At 41.6% G+C, this 21,827-nt stretch overlaps 1 protein-coding gene and 1 long non-coding RNA gene across 5 annotated transcripts in view; both read left to right on the top strand.

Moving 5' to 3' along the window:
- Positions 1–3,553: 3,553 nt before the first annotated feature.
- On the top strand, positions 3,554–4,762 carry LOC135783753 (uncharacterized). The gene is made up of 3 exons (XR_010545763.2): positions 3,554–3,590; positions 3,670–3,732; positions 4,456–4,762. It is a non-coding gene; the product is annotated as an uncharacterized lncRNA (long non-coding RNA).
- Positions 4,763–14,083: 9,321 nt separating this feature from the next.
- The window catches only part of LOC135739977 (uncharacterized), a 35,655-nt gene continuing 27,911 nt past the window's right edge, over positions 14,084–21,827 (top strand). For all 4 annotated transcript variants that reach the window (XM_073811897.1, XM_065258018.2, XM_073811896.1 and 1 more), the window contains exons 1-6: positions 14,084–14,136; positions 15,360–15,486; positions 18,755–18,914; positions 19,556–19,748; positions 19,851–19,910; positions 20,493–20,558. In XM_073811897.1, coding sequence (XP_073667998.1) covers positions 15,369–15,486; positions 18,755–18,914; positions 19,556–19,748; positions 19,851–19,910; positions 20,493–20,558 — 597 coding nt within the window. In that variant the 5' untranslated portion in view covers positions 14,084–14,136; positions 15,360–15,368. The remainder of the gene's footprint in view (positions 14,137–15,359; positions 15,487–18,754; positions 18,915–19,555; positions 19,749–19,850; positions 19,911–20,492; positions 20,559–21,827) is intronic.

Genomic DNA, 21,827 nt, shown 5'->3' with positions numbered 1-21,827 from the left:
CGAGGATGGATGACACCTTTACAGCACTCTCTGGTTCCAAGTGGTTCAGCGTCCTCGATCTAAAATCTGGCTACTATCAAATTGAAGTCGAGGAGGCTGACAGGCCAAAGACCGCCTTTGTATGCCCGCTTGGATTCTGGGAATTTAATCGGATGCCCCAGGGGGTGACAAATGCCCCAAGTACCTTCCAGAGACTGATGGAAAAATGCATGGGAGACATGAATTTGAAGGAAGTTGTCGTTTTCCTGGATGACTTGATAGTTTTCTCGAAAACTTTAGAAGATCATGAAGCCAGACTCACTAAGGTTCTCAATCGCCTGAAGGAGTATGGGCTCAAGTTGTCCCCAGAAAAGTGTAAATTCTTCCAGTCTTCAGTCCGGTACTTGGGCCATGTGGTCTCAGAGCATGGCGTGGAGACAGACCCAGAAAAGATTTCAGCGTTAAAGACCTGGCCAGTCCCTCAACATCTGAAAGAGTTGAAAGCCTTTCTTGGATTTTGTGGCTACTATAGAAAGTTCATTAAAGACTATTCAAGTATAATGAAACCTTTGAATGACTTAACATCTGGATACCCACCTCTAAGAAAGCACTCAAAGTCCAAGGAAAAAAGTGGCCAATACTACCATTTCAAAGAACCATTTCTGAACCGTTGGACTCCCGCCTGCCAGCAGGCATTTGAGATGATCATTGGAAAGTTGACAATGTCCCCAGTTTTGGCCTTTGCAAATCCTGCACTTCCTTACATCCTTCACACAGATGCGAGTTGCACCGGCCTCGGAGCGGCTTTATATCAGGAGCAGGAGGGACAGCTGCGTGTCATCGCATATGCAAGCCGAGGGTTATCACGTAGCGAGTCCAGTTATCCAGCTCATAAGCTTGAGTTCTTAGCGCTGAAATGGTCTGTAACAGAGAAGTTCAGTGACTACCTTTATGGCAATCAGTTTACAGTAGTCACTGACAGCAATCCCCTTACCTACATACTCACCTCAGCCAAACTTGATGCAACCAGCTACAGGTGGTTAGCTGCTCTCTCTACTTTCTCCTTTAAACTCCAGTACAGGCCGGGAAAGCAGAATGGAGATGCTGATGCACTGTCGCGACGTCCCCATGGCAATCTGCGTGATGACCCCTCATCTCAAAAAGAGTGGGACAGAATCTGTCAGTTCACACAACATCATCTATCAGATCCAGATAACATTGAAGCTGTGGATCAGGGGGTTGTTCATGCCATCTGTGAGAGACAACTGATCTATTGTGCCAATGATGAAATGGGAAAAGATGGAAACATCTCCCTCGTCGAGAGCCTTGCCATCTCTGGAGATGCTGTACCTGACAGTTTTGAGAAGGAAGATGAGCTTGGAGGCCTCCCCAGTGTCCCACACCTATCAGAAGCAGATCTCAGAGACAAACAGAGAGCCGACCAGTGCATTAGACATGTCATCTCCCAGATTGAGCGTGACGAGAAACCACCACCCATTGTAAGAGCTTTGCTTCCAGACCTACCTCTGTTGTTGAGAGAGTTAACCAGACTTGAACTGCAGAATGGCATCCTCTATAGAACACGCCAAGAAGAAGGCCAAACACAGTTCCAGCTAGTCTTACCTGAAGAACTTCGTGAGACAGTCTTAATGAGCCTGCATGACAACATGGGTCATATGGGAAAAGACCGCCTGCTGGACTTGGTCAGAGCCAGATTCTACTGGCCGAGGATGTCCTCTGACATTGAGAAGAAAATTAAGATGTGTAACAGGTGTGTGCTCAGGAAAACCTTACCTCAGAGGGCTGCACCATTAGTGAACATCAGGACAACAAGACCGCTTGAATTGGTCTGCATGGACTTCTTGTCAATAGAACCCGACAGAAGCAACACAAAAGACATTCTTGTGATCACAGATCATTTTACAAAATACGCAGTGGCTATCCCAACACCAAACCAAAAGGCCCAAACAGTTGCAAAGTGCTTATGGGACAATTTCATCATCCATTATGGCATTCCAGAGAAACTGCATAGCGACCAAGGTCCTGATTTTGAGTCACGGTTAATCAAACAACTGTGTGAAGTTGCAGGCATAAAGAAAATTCGAACAACTCCGTACCACCCAAGGGGCAACCCGGTGGAACGTTTTAACCGCACTCTGTTGGACATGCTTGGCACTCTGGAAAACCAAGATAAGTCACACTGGAAGGACTTTGTAAAGCCTTTGGTCCATGCGTATAATTGTACCAGAAATGAAGTGACTGGGTTCACACCCTATGAGTTAATGTTTGGACGCCAGCCACGCCTGCCAGTCGACCTTGCATTTGGCTTACCTGTCAAAGAAGAGCAACAAAAGTCACACTCCCAATATGTAAAACACCTCAAATCCCGCCTCGAGGAGAGCTACAAAATAGCTACAAGGAGTGCTGCCAAGGTGGCTAAAAAGAACAAAACAAGGTTTGACAAGCGTGTTGCTCCTTCGGCTCTGGAAATTGGAGACAGAGTACTTGTCAGGAATGTACGCCTTCGTGGAAAGCACAAGCTTGCAGATAAATGGGAGTCTACTGTCCATGTGGTAGTGAGGAAAGCTGGAGACCTCCCCGTTTATACAGTAAAGCCAGAGACTGGAGAAGGCCCCTGGCGCACACTGCATCGAGACCTCTTGCTCCCATGTGGGTTTCTCCATGTAACACCAGAAGAACAACCTAAACCACTTGAGCATCGCAAGACACGCCAGAACATTCACAGTAACACCAGAGAAGTTGATCAGTCCTCAGATGAAGATGAAATCACTCCTGTTACTTGGTCCCTAAAAGAACCAGTTCCAGAAGTGACCAGATATATTGTCTCACGAAATGTTCCAAGACACCGTGGTCTAAGCCATTCTAATAAAAATCTGACGACAAACCACAACAAGGTGATTGATGATGTCCCAGCTAATGAGAGTAGCCTACCTGATGTTGCTCCAGTCAACAGACTAACCCTGAATCCAAACTTACCTGGAAATGAACCTGTGGAAATAGAAGACCTACCTGAAAGTGAACCTGTGGAAAGAGAGACAAACCTATCTGACAGTGAAAACCTTGTTAAAGGCTCGGATGAGGACTTCACTAAACAACTTCCAGTCCCTTCCGACATGCCAGAATGTGATGAGACAAATGTTCCTGAAAATGAAGGAGAAAATGAGATTAAGGGGATGGAGGAACAAGTAGTAACTGATGACCTAGTCAGGAGGTCCCTGAGAAATCGTCAGCCACCTATGCGGCTGGGTTACAATGAACTAGGAAACCCCCTAGTCACAGTGGTGAAGTCATTCTTTCAAGGGCTGACCACTGTGTGGGACGATCTCATAAGTGAGAGTGATGCATCAGCTCATCCTCCTGTCCTGTCCCTCCCAATGATAACTGTTTAAAGATTGCTATGCACAGGGACGTGCATAATTTAGGAGGGGAGAGTGTAACCCACACAAGGTTACTGAGTGCAGTTCTCTTTATCGCCTGCGAGTGGCGCAAAGAGATCACTCTGCCTGCAAGTTGCCAGGCAACCTACCGGTAAAACAAACACTTGATGACTTTCCTCCGGTGAAGACGCTGTTAGAAAGTATCAAGATCTGGTATGAATAATATCCTCTAAAGGATAGAAATTCAAAGAAAAATCTTATACCATTTATTGAAATATTGTGTATTTATTAGGTTGAAAGCAGTGAGACAGAGAGAAAGTTAAGCTGCTGATATTGAGTTTTCAAGATACCTCCGGTAAGGATGTGTATACTAAAACGAGTGTTATGATGATTGCGCAAGCTCCATTATAGCGCAAAATATTGTTCTTTTAAAACCAATCGGAGTTGTGAACATGATTTTTGCTGTTTAACACCATATAAATACAGATTCATATTGTTTTTTGTTATATAGATGCCCATAAAAGATCGTTAATCTAATTGTTTACATTTAAATGCATGTTGATTTGATCTGTTATGCTGTACACCGTTAAAGGTGCCTTAATACTGTTTTATTGACTTAAAAAGTCACTTGATTGATTGAGTATTTGTTTTGTCTTGTTTTATAAGGGTGATTTAGTACATTTAATTGTCAATATATATGTTTATATTTATATGAGGATATTAATTGTTAAAAAGAATAAATATGTTAAAATGTAACATTTAAAATGTTATTAAGATACACAAATAGATTTAAAAGTTTCAAATATCAATATCTATTTTCTGAAATGGGTTTCAGAAATCCTATGATTTATTTTTGTATTGTGAGATGGAAGTACATGATTTATTGATTAATTAATTGTTGTTTATTGGAACTGACTTATGTGGTGTGATGTGTAACTATTCATTTGCATAATGATTAGAGTATTTATATCCTTTACAATTGGTTATATTTGATTTGACATTTGAATGGAGAAAAGTTGATTAGATTTGAATAGAAATGAAGCAATTGTGATTAATGCATTCTGTACTGTATGTATAGATTGGTTTTATAGAAAGGGATAGATCTGATTCTGACCCTAGCGGTCAGTGGCGAGCCAACCGCAGAACTGAACGGACCAAGAGCCTGGTGTGGCCAGCTGTGGCATCTTTGGACCTATGATCATCATCATTTGCCTCCATTTTAAATACAGATAAGAACACGTAAACCTACCCGGGTAGTGAAGAGAACCAATACTTCAAGAAACACACACACACACACTGAGAACTTCCATGGACTCATTCTTCATTTGAGTTATTTATTTTGAGTTTACTGTGCACTTAGGAAGCCGGCTTAGGTAGGCAGGGAATGTAAATAATTTAATTATTTTTTATAATACATTTTATAATACATTTTTATATTTACCTATTTTGTGTTGTCTGTTTTCTGCTAACCTTTTACTCTTTTAGGCTCCGTAGTCGTATCTAGAGCTTCTGATACTAGCCCAGATCTCATTTACCAATACTTAAATTAGTTATTAATTACACTAATTTGAGAAAAGGGGTTACACAAGCAGAACCCTAACCAAGGCTGAGATGAATTTTTCTGTTACTGAGAAGGAATGTCTGGCAGTTATCTGGGCACTCGAAAAATGGCAATATTACCTGGAGTACAGACTATTCACCGTAGTGACTGATCACTCTGCTCTTCAATGGGTAATGTCATCTAACAAAACCACAAGTCGACTCATCCGATGGGCTTTGAGGTTACAGAAATTTGATTTTAATATTGAATACAGGAAAGGCAAATTAAATGCAGCACCAGATGCCCTTTCTAGAATACCTCACCTACCTACATGTAACATTTTCACCACCCAGGAGAGTGAAGTCGATTTTCCCATCACTGTTGTAGACCTATGGGAACAACAGCACAAGGACCCAAAAATTGAAATGATTTTCAAAAGCATGGCAGAAAACATACAAGACACTCCAGAACAATACGAGATCATGGAAGACAAGTTGTATGTTAAGACTCAACTGTCAAAGGGTCAAGTTCTGTACCGAATATACTTACCTGAAGTCTTCATTCCAACCATTTTACAGCACTACCATTCACACCCTTTGAGCGGTCATGGAGGTATCTTCAAGACATACAAACGTCTTCAGAATGTAGTCTATTGGCCAAAAATGTGGACCGATGTCAATAACTATGTCAAGTGCTGCACAAAGTGTCAAAAACACAAGTATGAAAATCGAAAACCTGCTAGAAAGTTACAACCCATAACGACTACCAGACCTAATGAAATGTTGGGAGTGGATATCATGGGCCCATTACCCAGTAGCAGTCCTCACCGCCATGAATATCTACTAGTCTGTGTAGACTATTTCACACGTTGGGTTGAATTGTTCCCTATGCGTAAAGCAAATGCAGAAACCATTGCTTTGATCCTACGAAAAGAGGTTTTTACCCGTTGGGGTGTACCAAACTGTCTTCTGTCGGATCGAGGAACCCAATTTGTTTCTTCACTTTTCAAAGAACTATGTGCACAATGGAACATCACACACAAACTGACAACTGCCTACCACCCACAAGCAAACATGACCGAAAGAATAAATCGCACCCTCAAGTGTATGATCGCTTCTTACCTTGATGGAAACCATAAGAAATGGGACCAGTTTCTACCAGAGTTCCGCTTCGCCATCAATTCAGCACTACAGGAAAGTATTGGGATGACCCCGGCGGAACTCCAACTGGGTAGAAAGCTTCAAGGACCATTAGACATACTGCTCCAAAAGCAGAAAGTTGATCTTTTACCATGTGACCCACCTTATAATGTAGTGAGCCATATTGTCCAATTGCAAGAGCAGGCAAAGGAAAACTGTACACAAGCAAAGAAACGCCAACTCCGAAATTACAATAAGGGCCGACGTGAACTCTCTTTCAAAAACCAAGACCGTGTCTGGCTAAGAAACTTTCCTCAGTCCAGCGCTCTACAACACTTCAGCGCTAAGCTTGCCCCCAAATGGAAAGGACCATATAGAGTCATCAAACAATTGGGACCATTAAACTATGAAATAGCACTGGAATCAAATGGTGAAGATGTCAGAACGACACATGTCACAAACCTAAAAGCTTGTTATCCTACAGCCGCCGATATGGAGGCATATGAAAAACAAAGACTCAGAGAAATCTTCCAAGATTCCCCAGAAGATGATACAGAGTTCCCTTTCAATACGGTTCACTTCGCATTGTGTCAGTTAGCTGACGCTATGGGGGAAACTCCTGTTTTCTCCGTGACTGAAGCCTATTGGTTAACGTCTGTACAAAGTACAGACCAATGACGTTTGAACCCGCGCGCGGGAGGAACGCGTCCCTATATAAGCGCGGTTCAATCGTCAGGAGCTCATTATTTTCTCCTTCAGCGCGAACCTCTCGCTGCTCCGAAGAAAAAGAAGAAGCCTTACCTCGCCGTTGACAAAAGCCCTGCAGCGGAGTCCAGGCCTAGCGTCTTCCCCTGCCGTTTTCCGGCTGAGAACCGAAGATAGCAGAGTCCAGGTCTAGCGTCTTCCCCTGCCGCTTTCCGGCCGAGAACCGAAGATAGCCTTCGCTTGCCGTGGTACGAGCCCTGTGCAGCGGACACACGCCTGACGAGGTCTCCCCTGCGGCCGCCCGGTAAGATCAATATTTTTAATATAAAGCTATAAGCTAAAAGAGCAGGCGCTGTTGTAATAGCGTCCAGCACAGCGGCTCGGTGAGCCTCTCTGCTATGAATTTCCTCCGAGCGCGTTACCGGTCTGGCACCTCCCACGCCGGGACCGCGCTTATGCTTTGGTTGTCTTATCCATGTTTCGTGCTCCCCCTGCTGTTCCTCTCTCGCCGGGATGAACACACGGCGAGCCATGAGACTAGATGGATGCATAGACAAGCACACACGGACTAACCCCCCCTGTGTTCTGTCACACCGCAACCGTTCATGCTTACAGAGTCCCTTCGCTCCTCTCACATTCAGTGGCGAGATCTCTGGCACATATATTAATCCCCCGAGTGCATCGGGTGATACCGTCACGACGCATGGCTGTTCTGTCTGTGTTGCTGCTCCCCTCTGCCGTTCCTCTCTTGTTGAGATGAACAAGCGGGGAACCGTAGACCTGGATAGATGCATACGACAAGCAAACACGGGCGGTCTGCCCCTGTCTCTGTCATAGCACAGCCACTCGTGCTCCACGCTCGCGGAGTCCCTCGCTCCTTTCCCCACAGTGGTGAGGTCTCTTAACGGCTTAGCTAGCACGCGGTATTACGGCTCGCTGCCTCTAAATGCAGCTGTCCAGTGTTCAACGATTACAGAGCTTCATGCCCCTCCCCTCCTGGAGCGGCGCGATCTCATTCGTCTGCTCGATAGGGCCGATTCGCCGCTATTGGAGCACCAAGAACACTCATTATAAGAGAGCTTCATGCCCCTCCCCTCCTGGAGCGGCACGATCTCATTCGTCTGCTCGATAAGGCGGACACGCCTCTATTGGAGCGCTAAAACACTTATTATAGAGCTTTACTGGCCTGAGCCGATCTCACTTCAGATAGCTCATTCTTCGTCTGCCTGGTAATTTCTCTCTGGTTTAGACGGAATCAGAGGTAGAACGAATTTGTTTATAATATACTGAGGCCCGAATACCTCCCTTTATTCAGTCCCGTCCTATATCAGTGCGCTGAATATTGGTACATTCTTATATATATACCCGGTTTTTCTGCCCTTTTAATAAACGGCAAAACCGCGGGCCTCACGGCAGACTTCCTCTCTGCGATGGGTTCAGTCTGACATTAAACCACCTAGACATACTACCCTGCTCCGTGAGCCGTTCGGTCACCGTCACTACTGAGACTTGTGCACCTGAACGGCTGAGCTCTGGTCTCCGCAGCACAGCTGCATCAACAGAGAACGAAACTGTCTGGGAGAAAAGGGGTTATGTCGCGCCTCGGCTGGACTGCCCTGAAATGTTTTCTGTGTGCTGTTTATCCAAACATACTGTGTAATACTGTCGGCTATGCGACCTCACTATAGTGGCGAACGGTATTTAATTCCTCTAAAAAGAGTAATTTCCGTGCTTACTATACTGTGTTTTGACACCCACGGTTGTACGGTGTCTCTAAACACTTTATCACCTTACTGACAAGCAATCAGTAATACGCACACACGGCCCGCTGTCCATAATTCTATCGACGCTAGCCGAAAAAAACCCGGTTTGGCCATATACTGTGTATTGACACCCCACGACTGTACGGTGTCTCTAACACCTTTCTGCCAAATTCGCTCGCAGCCCACCTCAGTTTCTCCGCTACGATGCTGATGGCGCAAACGAGCACGGTCTTACGGCTGTTATTCTCTCTTCCTAGAGGAAGGACAGCCTCAGACTTTTGCATGGCTCCAAGCGTTTGAATCGCGCCCTCTCCGGACGGCCACTCAAAGGCTTACAGCCAAGCGGTTTATGACGTTTTTCGGCCATATAGCTGATTTATATTAGCGGATCCGAAGACGCTCACACCTCCGCTCCAATACTCGGAGATATTAAGGGTAATATCAACCTCAAGTGAGCTTGCTACCCGCCACAATTAGTTTCAAAGCTTAAAGCGCGCGCACAGTCAGACGCGCGCGGCATCTCGTTTAAGACGGGCACACGTACCCCTCTAACGAGCCTCAGAAAGCTGAATATCGTGGCATTCTGTTCATAAGTCCACTTCAGTTTGACTAAGCAAAGGTCCCGCCCCGAGCTGACGGCCGGGAAGCTTGCTTAAGTTACACACGGCTGCATGAAGTGCTGTCATTACGAGCTAGCCCAGCATTTGCTGTGGGTTGAACACGCTTTACGACGGCAATCAGCCTTCGGCGCGTGGAACGCCGTTTGTCTCATATAAATCACCTTGTACTGTGAATACGGTACATTAAGAGGATGATTTAGCACTGCAGCACTCTCGACCGTGTTATTGTGATAATGCGGTCGGGCAATCTACGGTGGTTTCATTATTTACCGAACCAGACTGAGATCTCGCCCCCTGAACAAGCTGACGAGTCATCTCCTTTATAAACTCATTGCATCGCTTTATAAGCTATGTTCAATCAGAGTGATACGCATCTCATGCTTAACTACCAATATTAACCCATTACGATGGGCGTGCGGAGATGGCATCCGTGGGACACGACCTACACTACGTGCCTTATGACACATTGACACAAGCTGCTAGGACCCCTTTCACGAGGCGTCCTTATGCAAAGTCTGATCCATTCTGTCTAGTGACATTTGAAAGTCAAAACCCCCCGCGAATCGCCGGTGGAACACTTTTCTCCTCACTACAGAGGCACGGCGGCTCTCTCCCCTACCTATATCTATGTGGCCGTGATAACAGCGAACCACGCTTTTACGACCGACCATTCATTTAATTCACAAGCCTGTCATCTCTCAGACGCTCGAGGGTGCACCTGGGTTCACACTATTGTGGTATCTGTATAATCCCACGCTACGAACCGTTCTGCCGCATATTATAGTCAGATCGGCCGTTCGTGAGCTGCGCAGATCACTCACTACGTATGTCTGTTGCTAACAGTGGTTATTTAGATGGATCGTTGAAACCATCGCACTGGCGCACGCCCCTCTATGAGCTATGTCCTATATAGAGCCCACTCTGTGCGAGTTTGGCTTCTTCATGAACTTGGTCTACAGGGGTATCTATATCTATATTTGATATCTGCTACGCGGCCGGCTGGTCTTCGCCGTCTACGTTGTCAGATTGTACAGCTTAGACGTCCCTGCCCTACGAGCGCAGGTTCTCTCGGCTCAATCATGCACGCTCATGCGTTTTATGTGTACACCACGGTGCGCTCAGCGAGCTCACCAACGTGACTCTGAATTTACTTATCTCGCACAGCCGCGGCGCGCTCGGTACCTCGCCGTCTTGTGCTATGTTATGTGCCCCCGGTGCGTTTAAAACCCCACCGTGTGCGCGTCAACAATTTATATGGTGCTTACACATTTGCTTTTAAAGCTGTGAATATGCCGGGTATAGGGCCACACGCAGTGTCTCTCCGGTAAGGCACTTCAGTACGTTGTGTATGCACGGCGTGATGGGATTACGTTCCCCCATAGCGTCAGCTAACTGACGCAATGCGAAGTGAACCGTATTGAAAGGGAACGCTTAGGTTACTCACGTAACCCCGGTTCCCTGAAATAACGGGAACGAAGCATTGCGTCTCTTGCCGTGCTACAAACGTCTACGCAGCGAGTGTTATTCGGCTGCGCGCTTCAGTCGAATAATAATGAGCTCCTGACGATTGAACCGCGCTTATATAGGGACGCGTTCCTCCCGCGCGCGGGTTCAAACGTCATTGGTCTGTACTTTGTACAGACGTTAACCAATAGGCTTCAGTCACGGAGTAAACAGGAGTTTCCCCCATAGCGTCAGCTAACTGACGCAATGCTTCGTTCCCGTTATTTCAGGGAACCGGGGTTACGTGAGTAACCTAAGCGTTTTTGGGCTTCTGAGAAGTTTAAATACCTTCCAACCATGGGGTTGTTTTTCTCTGGGGGGGGGAATGTGACGAAAGCGGTAAACGCCACCTATTTTTAGTACGTCACTGGTGAACTTAAAATTAGAGTGAGAGCATCGGCAGGTGCGCGAGATTAGTGTGTGCGTAAAACCATTGTGTGCGTGAGTCTGCAGGTGTTGACTTGACAATGGTGGCAAACAGGACATGGTAGCGAGAGTCACAGCTTTAGGACTGCTATGGACATGAGTGTGAACAATTATGAGTATAAGCAACAGAGAGTAACTTATCTTACCTGAAGAGTTGAGAGAAAGAGATACCCTGAAGGAGTGTTTCCACAAACGGAGAGAGCGAGAGTACTGTTATTGTTTCCCGGCGTGGATCTTCCAAGTTCCAAGTGGTGTATGAAGTCGTGTGGGGTCGAGAAATGCACTGGCGGACAATGTATAAACGGAGACAACAGTTGCTTTCCCTAGCATGGTGCAGCCGGTAAAGCTCAGTTTGTGACCAGTTTGTGAGTACTTGCCTCCCCAGAACCTAAAAGGCCTCTCTACCCGAATACATGAACGCACACACAGTCACAGTCACACACACCCACAGACATACATAAACACTCTCTCATATGCATATGTGTGCCAAACGGCTATATTACCTTTGTTATGTGATGCTACTGTGAAGTGTTTGATTATGATGTGGCATTTTGGGTTGATATTTCGTTCTGTGTTGGACTTCTAAAACGTTTGCATGGTTTAATTATGATTTAAACGATATGAAATGTGAAACCTGAGTTACAACATGTGATGCCATGATGTGTTTGTTTAATTGTTACAAAATTACGTAAATATGTAAACATGTATTATGTGATACTGGCAAGCTAAGAGTAAACTGTGAAATTTACTATTGAACCTGTTTATTTTTTCATTTTCACATATCTGTGTAACTGGTGGCATGAGCTAGTTTTTTAAATATTTCACATTGGTAGATAGTTATCTGCCTGGCGCCCAACTTAAAACTATTATATACTTTGAAATAAGAGTAAAAGTCTCATTTAAATACGTGACGCCATAGCTCAGTGGTTAGGACACAACGTTGTTGTCTGGGAGACCCGGGTTCGATACTCGCCTCCGGCGGTAATTTGAGACACATTATTTAAACAAAGGGTGGCCACCGTTACAATGGAAATAGTATGAAGCACAACTTAAATGGAAAATCCCCTCGGAATGGGTAGGCCTACGATAGTTTTGTAGGAAAGTTTCTGGCCAATTGTGATTGTGATTTTGCTCCTGCTCCATGCACTCACAAAATTGAAGTTTTAATATTTTTACAGTTAAGAGATTTAGAAAACATCTTCATGAAACATGATCTTTGCATAATATAGTAATTTTGACATAAAAGAAAAATCATTTTGACCCATGCAATGTATTTTTGACTTTCTACAAATATAACCATGCAACTTATGACTGGTTTTGTGGTCCAGGATCACATTTGTACTACACTCAGGGTTTAAATTGGGCCGGGGCCATCCGGGGCTAAGCCCCGGCACATAGGCCAAAGGTCGCGCTCTGCTCTTGCCAGTGTACCCGCTGCGCTTGTGCGTGTGTACTTGCTGCGCTGGTGCATGTGCACTGACGCGAAGGGAATAATGCGTTCTCATTCATTATGGGGCATACTCACCAACGCAAGTTCAACGATTTGCGCGAGCAGATTACATACAAAGTCAATGCAAAGATGCAACCAGGCGCGTCCTCGCACGGGGCGATGAAAATGACACGAATTGGGCACCGCAATTGCAGCGAAAACACGCGCTTTTCCCTTTAAATGCATCTTCGCGCAAGTTATGCAACTCAAGAGAAAAAACTCAGAACTTCAAGAACGCGCTCTCACGCAGGATCATTTGACGAGAGAGAGAGAGAGAGAGAGAGGTAAGAATGGTGCCCATGTTGAGAAAACTTCATAGAAGACTAGAAACGTGTAAAGGATTAAAGTATGTATGTCACTCATCTAAGTACATTATGTTAAGGATAACATTGGATTTAACTATTGTATAGTTTAATAAAATAATGTATTTTGATTACACAAATGAAACCTAACTATATGATTGTATGCTGACCAGCATAGGGAATCTCTATGGCTAATTTATAAGACTCTCTATGGCTAATTTATATGTTGTTGATACATTTCTGTGTGTTGTACCTTTCTTTTCTTGTTAATTTAGTCTTTTGGGGTAGCCTATCTTATGCCTAGAATTATTCAAGGAGGGTGATTCTTTTAACTTCCTTTAAAGTTTGATCAGTTGTGCATAATGACATATGCAACAAATGGATATAGGGTGTCAAACTCATAGATTTGCATCATTTAAAATTCAGAAGCTCTCTGAAACTTATCGAATCCTATCAGAGGTCCAGAATGTCATTGAAACACACCAGTGGCTTTGCTATCATCAGTATTAAACATGTTACCCCTTGAAGTACCCCTTCCCGCAGAGCCCCCCCCCCCACACATAACAAATCCCAATTTAACCCCTGACTACACTTATATACTACACTATAGTAATGGGACATAAAATAATATATTTTTATGTGTTTTCAGAAATGAACCAATCTTCAATCCCAGCAACAAAATCACCTGTGAGAGAATCATGCAAGAAAACATGAAGGCCTTAATGCTTCAAAGTTCAATTGCTTTGAATACCATGAAGCTCTTTATCAGCTTTTGAGAAAATATTTATGCAAAAAATTGTAAACATCTATAGGCTGACACACAGTTTAATTAAACTCACACTGTTGTAGTTTTTGTGTGTGTGTGTGTGTGTGTGTGTGTTGGTTTTGGTGGATTACAAGGTCTTTCCACCAGTTTACATACCAACACTATAAGGACATTTGGGATTATAAGGACAAAGGACATGTCCTTGTAATTCAAACATTGTAGAATCATCTGTCTGAAGCTAAAGAGCAAACTACTGCTTTTTTTTTAAATGTCCTTTTAAGTAGGTAAACCAGTTTTATAGTGTTTTGAGTGTATCCCGCTACTGCCACCTATTGGCAGGATTTGCCACTGCCGATTTATACACATTTCCACACAAATGGGCGTGGGCGGTTCGGAAATCGCGCGCTTTTGTTTGATTGGTTAATCATGCTCAAGCGCAGTAGAGAGATTTGGCTGGAGTTTGAGCAGCAGCAGAATGGCGGCCATGTGATGCAGCTCCCAATTAGGTAAGTAAATAATTACAAGTTTAATGTATTGATTCATAGAAATTAGTCATATTTATGTTTATTTCTGCACTTTAGTTTCGGTTGGCAGCAGTTAAAAGAAACATGCAGTCAAGTACGAGACATTGTGTTCAACTAAAATGCATGTACGTTAATGAAAAGTTAGGATTATTAAACGGCATATGTATTAACAACTACGACTTCGATTGACTGCGATTAGTCCGCAATCATGAACGCAATAACCTATTTTGTTAATGAACTACGGTTCTGTTTAAGTTAGTAAAGTCTGAATGCAGTTAATGGCGATTTACGTTACTACTTATCACGACGCGGCTTTACTGACAAGATGCGCATGATAATTGAGATCATTTAATCGTGCAGCCCTATCAAAAAATACGATGCATTTTGTAAAAACCAAACGAAAGTAATCGAATGTGATACACGTGATGATAATGACTGGGTTTTAAAGTATGGTATAGTTTGCTCACGATCCGGCTCCATTGGCACGTTTTAAATTGCATTCAGTGCGTCGAGAAATTTCCAGAGTTAGTCGTAGGTAAAGTATTCTGAATGTCTTCAAATGTTAATTTGACATCTTTTGATGAAATTGAGTTTAGATGTTGTAATATAAATCCTCCCTAAAACAATCTTTGAACAGCATTGTAAAACCGTGTAGTATTTTAAACTTTTAATGTCAGACTTTTATACACGTCGATTAAACAGTAACTTAACCTGGAATTGGTAATGCTAATTATTAATATAATGACAATTACAATACAATAGAGCTGTATAATTTAGCATATTAGATTAACATATTAATTAAAACCGTGTACTGCTTGAATACCTGAATTAAAAAGAAACGAAATGGAATAAAAGAATCGTATCTTTACATATTTTGTGTTCTAAGCTTAGTAAATAAGGATTAAAATGAAACCTTCAAGCTGTTATGGCATTATATGTAGTGTTCAGAAGAAGTTTGTGTAAAATTATTTTGTAATGTGAAACATCATAAAATTAATTGTATTTTAATCTCCAGTTAGCATTACTTTACAATACAGTAATATGGAAAATGGGATTATATTTTACTCAGTTGTGCTAATGAATTGCAAAGTAAGGTGGATGGGTATTGTTTAAATTTTTAACATTTATGTATTTGCTCATTTTAACATGAATGCATTTGCTGTGTTTTTGTTTTGTTTATATATGTTATACCTTTAATTCTGCAGCTAGATGACATGATGGACATAACTTCAAGGCGCCGCAGACTTAAGCCTCTTCGAGATGCAGAATACCACATCAACTCGAGAACTGACAAGCCATACCTTCAGCAGCAGTATATTAACAGATTTAAAGGTATACTATTCCAAATACTCTTAACACCAGTTGCACACTGCACGCCTAAGCAACACGTGAGAAGAGCGTTTGCCACGCGTTGCTATTGTGCTTTCACACTGGCTACGTTTGCACAGCACACTGTGCGGCTTACCACCAGTACAAAAATCTCAAGTTCACATTTCTTTTTACATACATTTATGAGCAAAACCTCTTCAAATGCTAAATTTGACCGTCACTGTCATTTACATAATTGATTTGTTTAATCTACATCGTTTTCATGCTGCTCTTTCAAAACGATTGCGGCACTGCTGCTTCAGCACTACTTCTGCTATTCTGCTTATATTTGGTGTGTGTAGCCAGTGTAATGCCGGATTCACATCGCAAGTAGCACGCGTAAGCGCGCGGTGCATGTTTTTTTCGGCACCCATGTTAACAAGTTAAAGCATGTACACCGCACGCGTGAGCAATGCAGGCTCGCGTGGCAGGAGCGTCGCTGAAGCAGCAGTGCTGCGATCGTTTTGCGTCGGCTCTATTTTGCTGTGCTGCTCGCGCTCGAAAAAAGTGTAATTTTACCATAAAATCATAAATGTGACGCCAAGTGTGTTTAAAACAGTCCTGACTTTGAGCAATTTAAAAGCAAGCATCGGAATATTTAAAAACACCAGATGACTGCGCTGTCATTCACTGTTTGTCCAGCACTAAATGAGTCGTCATCTATTATCTTCAGAGAAATAGATACATCTATAAATCTATGCTTAAACTGTTGAAGGGAAACATGATCGACTGCTTCATGCTGTCAATCACTGAGTGATTTTTTTTATTTCATTGTAAAACTTTAGAGAAACAGATTTAATAATGTGCCATTGGCTTTTTATGTTAATAATTGTGTCTATATCTGTCATAACACTGACCAGAAAAGCACGAAAACAATGTGGGTTAAACAAATCAGTTATATAAATTACACTGCAGGGCTCAAAATTAACTTTTTTTATTTGGTAGCACTGGTGCTCCCAACTTTAAAGAGTTAGGAGCACCAGCAAAAATTTAGGCGCATCCATCCAAAAATTAAAAAGCACCACAACCACAATGTAAATGTTAATAGATTTATTTTATTAGAAATAAAACACCACCACCGGGCTTTACACATCCTATGGCCAGCATTTAAAAGTTGGTCTTCTATTTTATTTTATTTTTTTTGCTGCATATATTCCTAAATTAATACCCAAAGCTGTTGAAATAGTATAGCAGCAATAATAATTTAACAATTACAGGTAACATGATTAAAATTACATAGAAAATCTAGCAAACACGTAAAACACTGATTAATTGTGACATTACAAAAGTGACTCTAATATAGAAGGCTAATATATATTGGTATTGATAACTGCATTACCAGGATGCTTTTACTACTAAATAGGCAATGTTTTAAAAAAATACAACAAAAACATACCATCAGCATTGTCGTATTTCACAGCAACATGGACCACAAGGGTGTTTGTCGAATGTCCATTCACCAGCGCATGCGCACATACACCATCAAACACACTTTGACAGACAGGTCGGTGTCTCCATCAATAATAGACACATTTGTCATGACACGTCTTGTGTTTTTGGCACTTTCGCCATGTTTAAGCAAGGTACGTCTGGCGCTTAAAATATTTTGATTCCGCCATTAACGCCGTTTTACAGGATTTACAGTAAACACAGTAAGTTACATTTTCATAGCGGAGACACTCGAAATCTTTAAGCCACTCTCTCTGAAAGGTTTAACGTCAACTCGTATTTTCCGGTGGTGGAGTTACATTTGAATCCGGATCGTCGTCAAAAAATACAGTAATAACCTTGGCTGTAATCGGCTCGCTCTCGTCATGCTCGCTACGCGTTCGTCTTTTCACATTTACGCGCTTCACGGCAACAAGGAATGACTGACGCTCATATTAGCCATTATCTGCGGTCTTCATTAAACGCAAGAACTTAATGGTGAAATTTGATTGGTTATGTATCGTTGGAGAGAACACTGAACCTGGGACAGCGCCAGCATGCAGGATCACAATCAACTCGCGTCACAACAAAATGGGCAGTCGCACAAATGCTCCCAAATATATTTTAAGGTCGCACAGATTAAATTTCGGTCGCATATGCGAACAAAATGGTCGCAATTTTCGAGCCCTGCACTGACCGTCAAAAAGCATCTTGAAGAGGTTTTGCTCATTAATGCATGTAAAACAAAATAATGTGAACTTGAGATTTTTATACTGTTATTAAACTGCACAGTATGCGCTGCAAACACAGCTGGTGTGAAAGCAAAATGGACATGCGCAGCATACGCGCTGCTCACGCTTGCGGTGTGAACCCAGCGTAAGCGTTGTACTGCTTTGCAGAGTACAATATAACATTACGTTTGAAGACATGTGTGATCACACTGTTGTGATTAGAATGTTCAGTGATTAACTGCTGAAGGAGGTGTGTGATATCACAATTTTAGATTATGAATGATTAAATTGTATCCAAAATTGCATAAGTGCCCCACGTAACATTGCAAATTGTAACCATCGTGAATACTTGGGTTTTTTAAGCACTGCCGAATAAACTTTATACTTATTTATTCTGATCTGACATCAGACTAGTGGTGTGGTGGATCGCAGTTGATCCATACGGATCACACCCCATGGTTCGGCTTGCATGCGATTTGCGGATTAGTATGCAAATTGAAATGGGTGAAGTTTATCATTTGCACATGTTTCAAAGGCTTGCTATTGTTACCACTATTTTAAACAATTAAACTCAAAAATGTTTTCAAGTGAGCGGTTTTCTGTTTGCACAGACGGGCATGCGGTTAAACGTTTCCAGTCCAGCTCAAGTCAGACATGATCATCCCTATGCCCTTCAAAGATCAGAACTCTTGATGTATAAACTAGGATGAGATGCGCTACTGTGTCTCATACTGTAGTCTATTAAAATACATTTGGCGAATAGAGCAATAAAAAACAACGTAACGTTTTTATGTGGAGTGACTGTTTATGCTGTGCCATTTGGGATTTTTTTATAAATCTTTGTAATTTCTTTATTTGCTCTTATTAGATTTTCCACCTCTTTTTTTACTGATCCAATCCATGCCTCAAAAACTGTAATTTTTGATCCATCACACTTAAGTGCATAACAGTTTGCATACATGTCAGTATACAGTATTAGACACTGGGTTCATAGATACTCTTATATGGCTGCATTTATTTTTATCAAAATATGGATAGTTTTAAATACCATATTTTTTTTTTTCTTTTGTCAGGACGTGGAGTGTTCACTAAAGAATTTATTTGGAAAGGGGATTTTGTGGTAGAATATAATGGGAAGCTGCTTACACAGGAACAGGGAGATCTGAAAGGAAAACAGTGTGCAGAATCCAGAGTCTTTCTTTTTGATTTCGAGTGGAGAGGACAAATGTGGTGGTAATTACTTTTTATCCTTGATTGTAATACATTTGCAGTATATTCTAATACATGTATAGAATAATGCCAAAACATGCATTTTATGTCAACATATTTAGGGCACTTTTTTGTTTCCTCATCATTGGGTCTCATCCACTAATAATTGTTGATTATTTAAACAATCCCAACTGTGGCAGTCTCAGAACTAATTCAAACACAAACACTTTTTACACACACCCATTATACTGAGATGTAGATATTCATATATATGCGTTATTTAGAAAAACTTTGAGCTTTACAGAAGCAAGAAAATGTAAATGTTGTAAATGGTTTTACTGTATACATGATGAAATGTTTTTAAGATTAACAAAATGCTACAATGTAAATTAGTGTTATTTAATATAACATAATTAGTATTATTGAAAAAAATTACAACTTAACATATTAACACTTTTATAAGTTAGTAAATGCCTTTTTTGTATGTGTGGATTCAGTTCACAGAGTGTTTTGTAAATTAAAACATTTAGTTTGAAAGGGTTTCAGTATTTGTTTTTAACAGCATTAGCATGCACATTCACACTCATTCGCATAGTGACTGAGACCCACTGTCATGTTAATCCATTTGTCGTCATATTTATAATGAAATGAACGTTTTAATGCAGCATGGATGCATCCGAGGAGGACGGCAGGCTGGGCAGACTAGTCAATGACGATCACAGAAAACCCAATTGCAAAATGAAGGTCATTGCTGTTAATAATCGCCCCCACTTGTGCCTTTTCTCAATTGATGAAATTTTACCTGGAGGAGAATTGACATATGATTATGGACCATCAGACTGGCCATGGAGACCCCAGGTAAAGATTTTCTCCTCTAATACAATGAAACAGAGTATTTTACAGTTTCTGTAAAATTTTATGATAAATTATTGTTCTATTCTGTTTTTATATTCATTACAGAGGATCATTACTGTCACATCTCAGACGTCAGAATCGCGTTTACACAAAAGTTCAGAAGAGGTATTGCTGCTTCGGATCAATCAATTAATCAAAAGTTTTATTACTACTACTACAGGGCTCAACATAAAGGACTGCCCGGTGTCCCGGGGCAAGCGTGAGAGACGTTTGGGCAATTAGAAAGTTTTGTCCCTTGTCCGATCGGGCCAGTGCGTCACCCTCAGTCACTAAAATATATTTTCATCAATGTATAAAATTTAACATCTTTGAAGCAGACATTTACCTGGTTAAAACACGACTAAAGAAACAATGCAATATTTTGCACAGTTTGCTGTCAGTTTACAGGTAAAGCAGAAAAGTTTGGAGCCTTGGAAACATGTCTGTTGTATATGTATACAATTATATTTGAGTTTTTAATTATTATTTTAAAATATGTGACACTGACATTTTTTTATTGGGGCCAGTGAAACTTTGGCAGGGCAAGTGAAAACCTGTATAAAAATGATTTGCGTTGAGCTAGTAATATTATTATTTGTACAATATTTATATTTCCTTAAAACATTTCAATTTGGTAATGTTTTTATCCAGCACTTTTTATCCCCTGTAAATGTTTTACAGTATTTTTTATTTTCTTTGTTTTTACAGATGATTACAGATGTTGCCACCACTGAGACATTTACACCGTGTGTCCCTGAAGCAAGTTCACAACAGGTATTACATAGTTTTGTAAAATACATCAATGTAAATGCCAGCTAGTGTTTAATACCTCAGGTTAACACAGTGCTTGAATATTCACTTATGTCTGACGTCAACATAAGTGAATATTCAAGCACTGTGTTAACCTGACAACACACTGCACTATAAGGACAGAATGGTTTGTCAGGACACTGTAGGGGGATGGTAGTCTACACCACTTGTGAATTTTGCAAACTGTAGGCTTCATTAACAATTTCATAACACACTGCACTGTAAGGACAGAATGGTTTGTCAGGACATTGTAGGGGGATGGTAGTCTACACCACTTGTGAATTTTGCAAACTGTAGGCTTCATTAACAATTTCATAACACTCTGCACTATAAGGACAGAATGGTTTGTCAGGACATTGTAGGGGGATGGTAGTCTACACCATTTGTGAATCTGACAACACACTGCATTGTAAGGACAACAATTTGGCAGGATGCTGTAGTATGACATTAGTCTACACCACTTTTGCAAACTGTGGGCATCAATAACAATTTCATAACACACTGCACTATGAGGACAGAATGGTTTGTCAGGACACTGTAGTTAAACAGTGGTCTGCATCACTTGTGAATTTTGTTACTGAAAATGGCTGCAACTTGCTCATCCGTGGTGCCGACGCTGCAGATAGGCTAATGTAATGGCGGTGGCAGTATTGTTAACAGACTGAACGCTTAATTTCACCTGGGCATTTACATATACTAGCTTTTATTAACAAAATCTGCGAAAAACATTATAAACGCGATGATCATGTGCCGACTCAACTGTTTCAGTATGTCCTCTACATCAGTGGTCCTCAACGTTATTCCTGGAGGTCCACTCCTCTGCACATTTTGTATGTCTCCCTTATTTAACACCTGATTCAAATCATCAGCTCATTAGTAGAGATCTCTATGAACTGAACTAAGTCTGTCAGATAAGAGAGACATACAAAATGTGTAGAGCAGTGGACCTCCAGGAACGGAGTTGAGAACCACTGCTCTTCATTATTAGAGTCTGCTCTATTAAAGGATTACGCCACTTTCTTAAAGGGGACATTTCACGAAATTTTTTTAAGATGTAAAATAAATCTTTGGTGGCCCCAGAGTACGTATGTGAAGTTTTAGCTCAAAATACTATATACATAATTTATTAACACCACTGCTTTTCAATATTTAAATGTTCTTACTTCAACTTGCATGAATTAATACATCCCTATCTTTTTTCAATGAGTGCACTTCATCTTTGTCCAGCGCGTC

The sequence above is a fragment of the Paramisgurnus dabryanus genome, chromosome 2 (genome assembly GCF_030506205.2).
Source record: "Paramisgurnus dabryanus chromosome 2, PD_genome_1.1, whole genome shotgun sequence".
Taxonomy (NCBI): Eukaryota; Metazoa; Chordata; class Actinopteri; order Cypriniformes; family Cobitidae; genus Paramisgurnus; species Paramisgurnus dabryanus.
Note: the sequence above shows the minus strand (reverse complement) of the source record. Positions and strands in the feature narration are given on the sequence as shown.